The following is a 14,229-nucleotide window of genomic DNA, read 5'->3' on the forward strand; positions in this document are numbered from 1 at the left end:
CTGGTGCCTCTTGGGGTCCGGGCTCCCTCTGGGTGGAGTTGTCCGCAGCCCAGACCGGGCAGACACCCTTTGAGCCCGGAGGGAGGGGAGGGAGGGAGATAGGGAGGAAGGGAGAAGCCGTCCACTTCCTGAATCTTCTGCAAACCCAGGAGCCAGCCACGCGGGGAGCTCTGCCTGCGCTATGTCCCGAGAATCCGCCCGGAGCCTGGGGAAGGGTGAGGCGGCTGCCACAGGGAGCGGGGGCGCGGGCGGCCGGGGCCAAGTGCGGGCGAGGCTGCTCCGGAGCCCAGCCGCCGCTCGGGCCGCGGGCGAGGCCTCCAGAGCCAGGCCAACTCTGGGGCGGGGGCCGGGGGTCCCCCAAGACCTGCCATAACCTTCTCTGCTTCCCCCGCAGGCAGCGCGCCCCCGGGGCCGGTCCCGGAGGGCCTGATCCGAGTGTACAGCATGAGGTTCTGTCCCTACGCCCAGAGGACGCTGCTGGTCCTGAAGGCCAAGGGAATCCGGTGAGGACCGGGCAGCGGGCGCCCAGAGCCCGCGGGACCGCTGGGCGGCCTCTGGGGCTGGGGATTCCCGAGAGGGCCCCCGGGGGTCCTTTTGTGTCTGTTATACGAGAAGAAAAATATTCTCGGCCCTTAATGGGGGGGGCATAGCAAGTTCCAGACCTCCCCTCCGAGGGGGAAGGGAATGCCACTGACTACAGCAGTCTAGGCCAGCTCACCCCCATCAGCCAGCCACTTTATAAAATCTGCGGCCGCTGTACAGTGGGTTTTCTGTGGGGTAAGATCACCGGTGGACACGGACAGCAGCTGGCTAAGCCGTGCTGGGTTCCAGGTTCCTGGGCCAGTGTTTGCGCTCTCACCCAGTGGCTTCTCCATTCTTGATCGCCTCTTATTTCAATATATGGTCCCTCCCTGTGTAGTAACTCGCCTGGGTACAGAGTTCAGATCTTTAACTTACTAGAATAGCACCGAGTTGACTGACCCCGGCACAACTCTTGACATCTTGCTTTAGTCCAAGAAAAGGAAATGACTAGGCCTATAATGGATCTTTTGTGAAGCCTCCGTATTGGAACTAGCAGTTATGGACTGAAGGGTTATCCGTATTGGGCAAGCCAAGTAGCTTTTCTCTGAGGCTCAGTACCATCCATTAGAACAATTTCCCTCCCAGTAGCCTGGGGAATCTTTTGAACAAATACTGGATACCAGTGAAAGTTTAAAACAGCCCTATTCTTGAGAAGTTTTCTATCTATGTGCTTAGAGTTTGTAAACTAACTTTAATCTTCTAAGGGGAGATTTGGTTAGTCAGACAGTTCTGTTTCCTAAAAGAAATGTAATGTGCATTCTAAAGAAAAAAAGTTTTTGTATTAGCTATCACTTCACTGAGATTTGCACCTTATTTGGGTGAAATTATGATTATAAATACACAACAAAATATCCACTAGTAATGATTATCTAAAACACTATATATATATATATATATATATATATATATATATATATATTTTTTTTTTTTTTTTTTTTTTTTTTGGTGTGTATGTGTTACTGGGGATTAAACCCAGGGGCATTCTACTTCTGAGCTACACCCCCAGCCCTATTTTTTTTTTTTCAGTACTGGGGTTGGAACCCAGGGGTATTCTACCTCTGAGAAACACCCCCTAAGCCCTATTTTTTATTCTATATTTTGAAACAGAGTCTCAGTGAGTTGGAAAGGGCCTCACTAAGTAGCTGAGACTGGCTTCAAACCTGTGCAATCCTCCTGTCTCAGCCTCCCAAATGCTGGGATTACAAGTGTGGGTCACCACGCCCAGCCCCAGCTCTATTTTTATTCTTTATTTTGAAACAGGGTCTCTCTAAGTTGCAGAGGGCCTCCCTAAGTAGCTGAGGCTGGCCGCAAACCTGCGATCCTTCCGTCTCAGCCTCCCAAATCCTGGGATTACAAGCGTGCGCCACCACGCCCAGCTAACACTGTAATATTTGCTGCATTGGTCAGAACTCTTACTGCAAGTAAGAGAAATTCAAACTGGATTCTTTCAAGTCTGGGGGTAGGACACAACTGGATTTAGGGGTACAAAGTCCTGGGTTATGTGTCTTTCTCTCGAACTCTACATTGTCTTACTGGGACTGTTTTCTTAAGAAATTATCTTACCATCATAGTGGGAAGGGGGATTTTATGGAGGAGATAATAAGACCTTTCAGGTACTATAATAGTGCAGGAATTTTGACTGAACTTCTAATTTTGACCATATGGTGTAGCCTATCCAAGCATGGTTTTCCCTAAAAGTTTTATCTTTCTACTTGTTGGGACAGGTGTGTTGACTGTTGGCTCAAAATGGCAGGCTACCAAAATGCATGCATGTTCGGTGAGACTTCTTGATCACCAAAGGCCAGGATCTACCTTTTGTTTTCATAAAGTAAATTTTCAGAAATATTAGTCATTGTTTGGCAGGGGTTCTTGTTTTTCTTGTAATGTGAGTGTGCCCAGTATTCTGTGAGCACATAAACTTTTACACATCTACTAGAGTTCCAACTGGCTATTCGTTTGTTTCCATGAGGGATTACATATTTAAATCCTCAAACTAAATGCTATTCTAGCTACTGCCATGCGGGAGGAAAACAGGAAACGAAAGGTGTTGGTGTATATTACTTTTGAGTAATCTGTTCTATTGAACATTGAGCCAGCTTTGACAATTATGTAGCTCTGGCTTTAACAGTTATGTGATATTTCTTCTGTAATCTCTTAAGATACAAGGTAGATCTAATTACAGGTATTGGGGTTTCGGGCATGCAGCACTACGCCTGATGGTTAAATGCTTTAAGTAAAAGACTGGTATGGAGGGAATCAAGGAGAATCCTAAAACTGGGATCTGATCAATGATGTGGATTGTGGGACCAGTTAGGATTTATTCAGTAGTACAGAAAATGGTTTGCTCTCTTCATAGTCTTGCATGTGCCTTTCAGGCATGAAGTCATCAATATCAATTTAAAAAATAAGCCTGAGTGGTTCTCTGAGAAGAATCCCCATGCTTTGGTGCCAGTTCTGGAAAACAGTCAGGGTCAGCTGATCTATGAATCCGCCATTACGTGTGAGTACCTGGATGAAGCCTATCCCGGGAAGAAGCTGTTTCCAGAGGATCCTTATGAGAAAGCTCGCCAAAAGATGGTCTTCGAGTTATTCTCTAAGGTGTGTGTGTAAGAAATTTCAGCTCCTATTTGAAAATGCTTTTTTTTTTAAAAGCTAAAATCAATGTTATTTATGATGGTCCAGTGATTTAGGAAAAGAAGACAAAAGAGGAATATGCTTTTGTCAGCTTGCCATGCCCGGCGAGTCCTTCCACGATCCGGCTCCTGTTGCCCTCTCCAAAGCGGCCCCTCTTGGCTCTTCCCCTAACACCTTACATTCCAGCCACCTGTCTCTCTCAGCATTTCTCCGGTGTCTTCCATCGTCTCCCGGGGCCTGGCTGTCTCCTAGTCATCTCCCCTGTGTCTTCTGGGCTGGTGCTATCTTCCAGAAGCTTCTCAGTGCTGGTCAGTGGTCCAGGCTCTGTGTCCCCAGATATGCTAACTTTTCTCCATCAAAGCACTTGGCCCTGATAACTGCTTGCCATCTCCCCTGTGTTACACTGGGATGCGAACTCTGTGAGGGTGAGGGCTGCGTTGTGATCACTGTTGGCCACTGTCTAGTTTTGTGACCAGCTCAGCCTCAGCCACTTGCATATTGTGTGACCTGTTACTTTACCTCTCAGCACCTTAGTTCATATATATTTTGTGTGTGTGTGTGTGTGTGTGTGTGTGTGTGTGTGGTATTGGGGATTAAATCCAGGAGAATTCTTGCCCCGAGCTACAACCCCAGTCCTACTTTATTTATTCATTTATTTTAATTGGAAACAGGGTCTCCTTAAGTTGCAGAGGGCCTCAGGAGGTTGCTGAGGCTGGCTGTGAAGCTGTGATCTTGCTGTGAGACTCTGTTTCAAAATAAAAAATAAAATTGGACTGGAGGTGTAGCTCAGAGGTAGATGTCCCTGGGTACAATCTCTAGTAACACACACACACACACACACACACACACACACACACACACACACAGAAAGCTGGGGATACTCACCATTTTTTTTCCTATTCACTTACAGGAAAAAGATGGCCTGTGGATCACACGATCCAGCCCTCCTAACCATAGCACATTAGACCAGAAATGTTCTCCAATCCTTTCCTGCTGCGTCTCGCTAATTGCGAGATAGTAAAAATGTTAAGCTTTGGAGCTGTACATGCATCATGGAGAATCAAAGAGAATCAAAGCTGCATAAAATACATTTTTAGGTGAAGCAGAAATTAAGAGCATTGTGATTAAAACTGATATATGAAAAATAATATGGAAGAGCTAGTTCAGGAAAGACAGAGATGAAAGTCTAGGCAGGCGAAGATGGAAATGTGGACAGAGGGCTACCTGCAAGCCAACCAGGGCAAGTCGTACTGACATCAATGGGATCTCGAGGATTCTTCTGTTTTTGCAAGTCCCCGTTAAATTGGGATGAGTGGGCTTCTGTCTCTTACAATTAGATGATCCAAAGACGAAAATATTAAAACGCAAACACCTCCACCACAAGCATCGAAGCATTTGCTACTCCACCTGTCAAATCTGCAGGCAGGCAATCTCTTTTGAACCAATTTTTGTGACCTCCCCAACATAGAACTCAGAAAAAAATTCTCTTCCTCAGCTCCTTGACCACTGGGGCCAAGACCTGTGACTGGGGCTCTTACACACACACACACACACACACACACACACACACACACACACTTCAGACCTGAGTGATGTGAGGAAACCGGCCTCCTGTGGGTCTGCTGGCGAGTGCTGGCAGAGCTGTGGCCTCAGGAGCCGTGGTGGCTGCAGGATTCAATTCTGGAGTAACAATGGCAGGGGCCTGGTAGCACTGGGATTACTCCAGGGTCCACCTCCTGGCAGCAGGACTGACTCTGTGGCGTCAGGGCTGTGCTGGCACTGGCAGCATCAAGCACTTCCCATTAGGCCAGTTCTCGGCATAATCTGGAATGTTCTTAGTTCCAGACTTATTTGCTTAGTCTCCCCAAAATTCTATGAGCAACTCAGTGTCTTTTTAAGATTTTTTTTGGCTTGAACTCACCAAAAGGGGCTCTCTTATTTGCAATTTATAAAATCTTGAACCAACACAACAGCTTAGACTATAAAATTGTTTCTAAGGTCAGTGCACGGCCCCTGTGAACGCAGGTACCTGGAATTCCCAGACACCATGATTATGAGGATTCTACAATATTTTTAACGTGAGGGGGCCGATGCAGTCAGCCTCAAACTGATGAACTAAGAAATCATTCTCTTTCTAGGTACCATCTTTAATATCGAGCTATATTAGAGGGCCAAGTAAAGACCACTCTGTCCTAAAAGAAGAACTGCAGAAAGAATTCAGCAAGCTTGAGGAGGTAATTGTTTCTCTTAGCTCTCATCATGGTAAATGGCACTCTGTATCTACCTTCCTTTGCTTTCTACTCTTTTCTTCATACTCCCATTTCTCAAGTTACTTTATAGCCATTAGAAATAATATAAAATAAAAAATTTAGAGCTGGGCGTGGTGGCACATACTTGTAGTCCCAGTACTTGGGAGGCTGAGACAGGAGGTTTGAAGGTTTGCAGACAGCCTCAGTCACTTACTGAAGCCCTCCACAATTTAGTGAGACCCTGTTTCAAAAATTAAGAATAAAACATATGGCTGGGACTGTAGCTTGGAGGTACAATGCCCCAGGTTCAATCCTTAGTACCAGAAAAAGGAAAAAAAAAATGTACACTGATTTCTGTAAGTTCGTCTTCCCAAATGCACTTTGTCAAGGACTTGTTTTGTTGCACTGACATTAAAGTAGCAAGAAAAAAAGAAAATATTACCTACATTCCCATCATTTGTCACTTGTTTTCATTTTTCCATGCTTGCTTCCAGTCTTTGTCCATATTTTCAAAAAATAACAATTTAGCCCAATTGTAATCAGGATGTCAATGCCATTGTGTATTTCTACTTGATATATAAACATTTCACTACAAACAAACAAACAAACAAAAAAGCTTGAATCACAGACACTAGGGGTAGCCCAGATGTTTTATTCCTTTGGGGAAGGGCTGTCATTTGGGCCTTGAGATGGACCCTTCCTCTTGGCTTTGAGACATTCTGTTCATACTCAACCTAAGTTTCACTGAGGGAAGACAAGGTTCCTGCTTTTTGGGGATGTGTTCCAATGTTTTATCAGTAGAAATGAAGTTTCCTGTAAGTTTTTTTTCCTGAAACTTTTTCCTGTTAATTTCCAGTATTTAAAAAAAACATAAATACTTAATTTCGTGGCATGTTATAGCTATTAAAATGCTTACAGAATTTTCCCCTTTAATCTGGTGACTAGAGTGCTATTGATAAATTTTTCTGGACCATCCTGGCATTACTGAGATAAAACCCATCTGTTTTCAATGGGCTTTCATATTTATTATAAAATCAATCAATTTTTATACATGTGTTTGTAAATGTGATTGGCCTATAATTTTCTACTTTTATAGTGTCTTTTGATTTTGGTGTTAGGAATAGTCTAACCTCTTAAAATGGGTTGAGTACCTTCCTCTATTTTTCTAATCTTGGAAACCACTTAATAGGGATGGACTGTTTTTATAAAACATTTGAGCCTCATGTCTCTGTTGCAGGAGTAGATTTTTCATTACTTAAATGTATTTAATTAAATTAATTTTAGTTAAATTTCCTTAATGGTAATTTATTTCGGGATTATATTTCTTCTTGAATCAATTTTGGTCAATTATATTTTTCTGCTGGACAGTGTGAAGGTTGCAAAGCTGCAGATGCAGTCCATATTCTTAAGATGAATACGGTTCAGCAGCTGACAGAAGACAAATAGGGGACATAATTAATTAACAGCTCATGTCACATGGATCCAAAGAAAAACCCTGGAGGCAGTAATAAAGGAAAATTGGTGTAGTGCTTAATTAGGCTGATAATATTCTCAATTTCTCCCTTTTGACAGCACCCTAACTATCAATTCACTTTCTTAAATTTCAAAAACATCCTGTTGGTGTTGATTTTGAATTATCATATGTTTAACAGTCTACATCCAGTTTATTTCCATCTATTTAATTAAACCTTTCCCAGCATATTTTAAGTACTTTTTATTGAAAAATTACATGCAGATGCAGTCCATATTCTTAAGATGAATACGGTTCAGCAGCTGACAGAAGACAAAGACACAAAGCATAAGAGCTCAACTTTACAAATTTTCACAAAGTGAAAAGTCATGGTACCAGCACCCATATCAAGAAACAGAATATTAGCTTGTGCAATTTTTGTACTTTACACAAATGGAATGATATAAATACCTACTCTTTTGGGTCTGGTTTCATTCATTCAGTACTAGGTGCTGTGTGTGGTTCTTTTCTATTCTTTGTATAGTGTTTCAAAGTTTGGCTACACTACAATTTGCCCATTCTACTCTTGACAATAAACATTTTCAAATCTGAGCTGTTACAAATAATGAACATTTGTATTGATATTTATTTACTTATTTAGGTATAGAGGATTAAACCCAGAGACATTCTACCTCTGAGCTACATGGCTAGCTCTTTTTATTATTTATTGTGAAATGGTCTACATTGCCAAGGCTGGCCTTAAACCTGAGTTCCCCCTCTTGGCCTCCCATGTACTGGGATTATAGGCTTTGTACACATATCTTTAGGCAAACCCATGTTAGGGTCCCAAGTAGAATCGCTAGGTTATAAAGGACATATTCTGTTAAAATGTGACTGTACCAATTTATACTCCTACCAGGAGTGTTTCTGCATTCTTGCAAACTTCATCTGGTTCATTTTAGCCATTGTCAAGGGTGTGCACTGGTAATGTAATTTGCATTTCCCTGATGCCTAATGCAGTAGGACACTTTTTCAAATTACTATTGGTCATTTGGAACTCTTTTGTGAAGTGCAAGTCATGTTCATCTTTCTAATGGTTAGTTTGCCAGTTGTTTATTGATTCCTAGTTCTTTTTACATTATGAATACTAGTCTTCTTTTTACAGATATATTGTGCTCTGTGGCTTGTTTCATTTTTCTCTGTTTTCCAGTTTATTTGGTTGATTGTTATGCTTTACATCAATCCAACAGTTTGTAAAGCTATTCAAGTTTTCTGATCAAACAAAAGCCCTACTTGGATATTCAGGATAAAAGCTGTTGTTCTCACCTGCTTTACTTAAATTGCCTTTATCATTTCTGGTGATAGCTCTTACTAAATGCACAAATACATACTTTTATGTTGTTTAATGTTCAGGTTCTGACTAATAAGACGACGACCTTCTTTGGTGGCAATTCTCTTTCTATGATTGATTACCTCATGTGGCCCTGGTTTGAACGGCTAGATGCACTGGAGCTAAATGAGTAAGAAATTTAAATATTTGGTGCCTAATTTAGGATGATAGGTGATATAGTATATATTGAACTTCCATCTAAACAAAAGTTGAAATGTTTAATACAACTAGTATGAATGAGAGAGACAGGGGAGTCCTGGGTTCCTCAAGGCATGTCATACACCAACTGTCACTACTCTTACCCATCCCGGGGGGGGGGGGGGCAGAAGATTTCTGTGACATGGAGTAAAATATTTCAAAATTTACTATCTTGGTTAAAAAATACGCAAGGATGGTCGTTGTTTACAAGATGTTGTTGCACGACTGTGTGACGAGGGTCACCTCCCATTCATTTACAAGTAAGATTTCCACATGTGCTTTGAGTTTGGAAGCCAGCTACCTTGGCTTACTTCCCACATCTTAAGAGGGTAGAGCTATTCAGGGTTACTTTTTATCACAATCTTATGATTGAATATCTAATTAATATTAAAAATTATTAGATATTAATGATAGAATAATTATTAATAATTGATGTTTAACAGTATTATTTCTCAGTCTTAATCAGTCTTGAGGTTTGGACAGGTTCTTATATGGAGTATGCCCTTCACTCTCCTCTCAGATTCCTCTTCTGTAAAACTAGGGGCTCTATGATACCTTTTGAATCTAATATCCTATGAGTACATGCATTTTAAAGAAATCTTTTGAAAGGTCAGGGGCAAAACTGCAGAGTGATGTTGATGATGGCATTCGGGAGGCTTTGCGATGCCATCCTAGTGTGCCCGGCTCACACCTCTCTTTCTGCCTCCCTTACAGATGTATAGCCCACAGTCCAAAACTTAAACTCTGGGTGGAAGCCATGAGAAAAGATCCCACGGTATCAGCCCTCCTCAAGGATGCGAAGACCTATCAAGGTTTCTTAGATCTCTACTTACAGAACAGCATCGAAGCTTGTGACTATGGGCTCTGAAGGGGGCAAGAATCGAAGCTTTGTCTGACATTTTCCTTCACTTATAGCAATGCTTTTGTTTTACTAAGTGCCCTCACATCTCATTGGTTCATCTCCAGCTGATCTAACATCATGGCCTAACTCTGGAGTCTCCTCAATGCTCTCCTACAGAAACGTGAACACATCTCTTATCTCAGAATATTCAAATAAATGACTGTGGGTTCTATCATAGTCGGTGCTGAGAGGCTGTCTTTCCCCATCACCTCTAGGGAGAGCTAAACTTCAATCTAGACTTCTACATGTTCATAGGAATTTTCCAATGGGACACCCTGTTGTTACCTCAAGAGATGCCCCCTAAAACTTCTGGTCTTCTTGTTTCTGAATTGAGAAACTTTCCTTCTTCTTTCCTTTCCATCATCAACTTGCTTTCACTCCCTCCACATCACCTTAAAGCTATGTGACTTGGTAGTCTATTTGGTCTCCCACCTCCAATCTCTAGCCCTTTCAAGTTCTTCCTTCCAAATCCCATGCTGGGCACACAGTAGGTGCCTCATATATGCAGTTAAATACTGTGCATATCACAGTATATAAGGCTGAATAATAGGTAATATTCCCATTGAGAAATATTAATGGCACTAGTTTTATCATCATACCACCTCCATGAGAAGAAGGTAAGTCAGTCAGAAAACCTCGTTTCATTCTACAGCTGGTCCCGAGGTTCCATTAACAATCTGGCAGAAAGATCCGGGGAATACATCCAAGACACTTTTACCAAACGGCTCCAAAGTCTGGTTTCCAGTACTTATTTTCAGATTTGCCGGTGACGAAAACTTCCAAATGATTAGTTTTTTTAAGAGTTCACAGCAAAAGCTGGGCGTGGTGGCGCAGGCTTGTAATCTCAGTACTTGGGAGGCTGAGGCAGGAGGGTCCCGCAGGTTAAAAGCCAGCCTCGGCTACTTAGTGAGGCTCTCAGCAACTCTGTGAAACCCTGTTTCCAAATAAAGTATAAAATAGGTCTGAAAGTGTAGAAAGCCCCTGGGTTCTATCCCAGTAAAACACACACACACACACACACACACACACACACACACACACACACACACTTACTTCACAGCAACCAGGCGTGGTGGTGCATGGCTGTAATTCCAGTACTTGAGTTCAAAGCTAGCCTCAGCAACTTAGCGAGACCCTGTTTCCAAATTAAAAAGAATAAATAAAATAGGTCTTAGGGTGTCGCTCGGAGGTAGAATGCCTCTGGGCTCTATCCCCAGCATCCACCATCCATCCATCCATCCATCCATCCATCCATCCATCCATCCATCCATCCATCCATCCATCCTCCACCCATTCACAGCAGTCTTCTACAGCTCGGCGCTGCCTTTCCGACTTAGTAGCTCCAGAGTGAGCCGCGAAGCCCGAGTAGGAAATGAACCCCCGCCTCACAGTGATGTGGGAGCCGCGCCCTGAGAGGCAGCCGAGAACCGTTTGACTTCATAAACGGCCTCCGGCTCCCGCCCTCGGCCGCCCGCAACGCCGCGGCTCCGGGCGAAGCCATCTGCGCGCGCCCGCCCGCCCGCCAGCCAGGCCTCGGCAGCGCTCGGCGGGTTTCCGGTCGGAAGTGGGGCCGGGCGCTCCGGTGCCACAGCCAACCACTACCGGGTTTTCTCTTTGGCCAGCGCAGTCACTGGCCGGGACCCTAGACTTCAGTATTCAGGAGTTGCACCGCGACAGCTCATTGGTTCCACTCTGCGTGACAGACGTTTCCAAAAGCTTTGGCGATTGGTTGAAGCTCCGAGCGACGCGACCAGTTGGCGGGTAGGAGCGCGTGTGAGGGGCGGTTCCCACTTGAGCCCCGCCTCCCTTGCCGCCACTGCACTTCCCAGCCATCGGGTTCCCGAGGCGCCCCGAGGGTCCTGGTGGGCGTCTCTCCTGTCACCTCCGCAGGGTGGGTCGTTGCACTCTAAGAGACCTGCGTTGTACTCTAAGAGAAAGGGATTTGAGATCACACATTTTGAACTTTGGAATATCACACAGTTTGGGCCCCAGAGTAGCAGTGCCAACTTTTAATTTTGCACTTTAATTTGAGCACATTAAGAGAAAGCCCAACTATGTAAACTTTACAAATGTTATATCAAATAATTTAACAAAAACAAAGTACAAGAGACATATTTTAAGAATAAAGGACAGTATTTAAACCGGATTTTTTTTTTTTTTTTTTTTTTTGGTGGTACTGGGGATGGAACCCAGAGGCTTTCTACCTCCGGGCTATACTCCCAGACCTATTTTATACTTTACTTGGAAACAGGATCTCACTAAGTTGCTGAGAGCCTCACTAAGTACCTGAGGCAGGCTTTGAACCTGTGCGATCCTCCTGTCTCAGCCTCCCAACCGCAGGGATTACAAGCGTGCGCCACCACACCCGGCTTAAACTGAATACTTTTAACTCAAATTAAATTGTTCATATATATTTTTTTAATTTGTCTGGAGGCAGGTGAAGACCACCTCGGATCACTGTTTCTCAGCCCTGAAATGGGGGCACCCACTAGTTAACAAGCTTTGTGCTCAGGCAGGCAGGAAAATTTGGTTTCTGGGCTTTTCCTGTCTTTTTGAAGACTGTGAAAATCTTCCCTTCTACATTTAAACGATAGTAAAAATAATAATAGCTTATTTTTTACAAGCAATAATATTGCTTACTAGGTGACAGACACATGCTAAGTGTTAAATACCTCATCCTGTGTCCAAACTAAACCTTCCAAACCACATGGTGTTATAGTAGTATTGCCTCCAAACTGGTAATGATGAAATAAGTATTGTGAGTTGAATTTTAATACTAATATGCCCGGCAAAGCTGAGTTACAGTATATTTCGTTTTTTATGGATACAAAACTATAATGCATTATAATATTACAATGTGTTCTTAGTCATTAATCTTTGCCATAGATTTTGAGGTGCACTGAGATTTTACTGTATAAATGGTGCCTGGGTAGTGTCAGTCCATACAATGAGCCCCTCTAATAGGCACCATTAATGTTCTCATTTTATAAGCAAGTGAAAGCCAGAGAGGTCCATAGCTGGCTGGAGAGCCAAAGGCAGGTCTCAGGGTCAGCCCATCTGGCTCGAGAGCCTGTTTTGAGAACCACTCTTGCTTCTCATCAGAAGAAGAAGAGTTTCCATCCCTCTGTCCTTTCTCCTCTAACTACTCAAATAGACTTCAATTTCAGGACTTGATTCCCCATGTACAGGAGAATGTTTACTTTTAATAAACAACACTTTCTAACTCTCAGATATGGTTTCCTTTAAAGGAGAAAATGAGGGAAAAAATCTTGCAAATGCATATCCTCTTCTGGCGTAGTAGAACCTTTCACTTACAAATGGAATATGAAATTCCTAGTTTGGCCATTGCGAATTTAGTCATTGTAATACAGACCACAGATGTGCAAATTAAGGCCATTGAGCTAAATCCAGTCAATTGCTATTTTTTTTTTTACAGCCCAAAGAGCTCAGTGGTTTTTACATATTTATTTATTTATTTATTTATTTATTTATTTATTCTTTTTGTGGTACTGGGGTTCCTGGAAACCCTTCTAATTCCGGGCTACACTCCCAGATCTATTTTTATACTTTTAAAAATTTGGAAACAGGGTCCCTTAAGCCAGAGAGGTAGCTGGCTTAGAACCTGCGCGATCCTCCTGTCTCTGCCTCCCAAGCGCAGGGATTACAAGCATGCGCCACCATGCCCGGCTTGGTTTTTACATTTTTAAATGGTTGAAAAATACAAATTATAACATAACATTAAGTTTATATGAAATTAAAAAAAATGAATAAGTAATGTAAACTGTGGACTTTGAGTAAATAATATGTCCATGTATGTTCACTAATTTTAACAAATGTACCACTCTGGTTGGGATGTTAGTAGTGGAGGAGGCTGTGCATGTATGTGGGCTGAGGATATGGGAAATCTCTATGTCTTCTGCTTGTAATCCCCGCGCTTGGGAGGCAGAGACAGGAGATCCCGCAGGTTTGAAGCCAGCCTCGCTGGCTTAAGAGACCCTGTTTCCGAATAAAAATATAAAATACATCTGGGAGTGTAGCTCGGAGGTAGAAGGGTTTCCAGGAACCCCAGTACCACCACCAAAAGAAGAAGGAGAAGAGGAGGAGGAGGAGGAGGAGGAGGAGGAGGAGGAGGAGGAGGAGGAGGAGGAGGAGGAGGAGGAGGAACCAGCTGGGCGTGGTGGCGCACGCTTGTAAGCCCAGCTGAAACAGGAGGATCATGGGTTCGTGGCCAGCCTCAGCTACTTAGTGAGGCCCTCTGCAACTCAGTGAGACCCTGACTCAAAATAAAGAATAAAAAATAGGGCTGGGGGTGTAGCTCAGACCTGGGTTCCATCCCCAATACCGCAAAAAAGAAGAGGAGGAGGAGGAGAAGGAAGAAGAAAAAGAAGTAGTAGTAGTAGTAGTAGTAATAGTAGTAGTCGTCGTTGTCGTCCGGAACCAATTTTTCTTTTCCAAACATCAGATTTCTGACTGGATGGCTATACGTTTCTAAGCATCTATGCGTTTATTCAAACATTTTTTGCTCTTCTCCAATTCTTATAAAGTAATGACACATGCCACATCATTATCTAGGCTTATTGCACATGAAATTATTGAATGATAGTAAAAATGTAAGTCACTATTCTGAAGATTTTTAATTATCATTCTTGGTAAAAAAATGTTAATATTAACCAAGAAATTATGGGTAGAATTATGGATAGATTAGAATTAAAAATGTGCCCATTTATAAGCCACGCAATGTGCTACTGTCATTTTAATAAAACATTCAGATTGAATTAGCATCCATTATGCATTCTATCTTTTCCTGGACACGTACCCTTTCCTC

General features: G+C 42.9%; 1 protein-coding gene across 2 annotated transcripts; it reads left to right on the plus strand.

The window, feature by feature from the left end:
• Positions 1-181: 181 nt before the first annotated feature.
• Positions 182-9,371, plus strand: GSTO1 (glutathione S-transferase omega 1; the record flags this gene model as incomplete). 2 transcript variants are annotated; one of them, XM_080694510.1, is made up of 6 exons in its annotated part: positions 182-215; positions 395-503; positions 2,958-3,180; positions 5,355-5,450; positions 8,329-8,435; positions 9,218-9,371. In XM_080694510.1, the coding sequence occupies 6 exons, from the start codon at positions 182-184 to the stop codon at positions 9,369-9,371; spliced, it is 723 nt and encodes a 240-aa protein (XP_080550636.1). The 2 variants fall into 2 exon arrangements, with proteins under 2 accessions (XP_080550636.1, XP_080550637.1); XM_080694511.1 differs by lacking the exon at positions 5,355-5,450.
• Between the last annotated feature and the right edge of the window lie 4,858 nt (positions 9,372-14,229).

The sequence above is a fragment of the Muscardinus avellanarius genome (genome assembly GCF_963383645.1).
Source record: "Muscardinus avellanarius genome assembly, chromosome: 4".
Classification (NCBI taxonomy): domain Eukaryota; kingdom Metazoa; phylum Chordata; class Mammalia; order Rodentia; family Gliridae; genus Muscardinus; species Muscardinus avellanarius.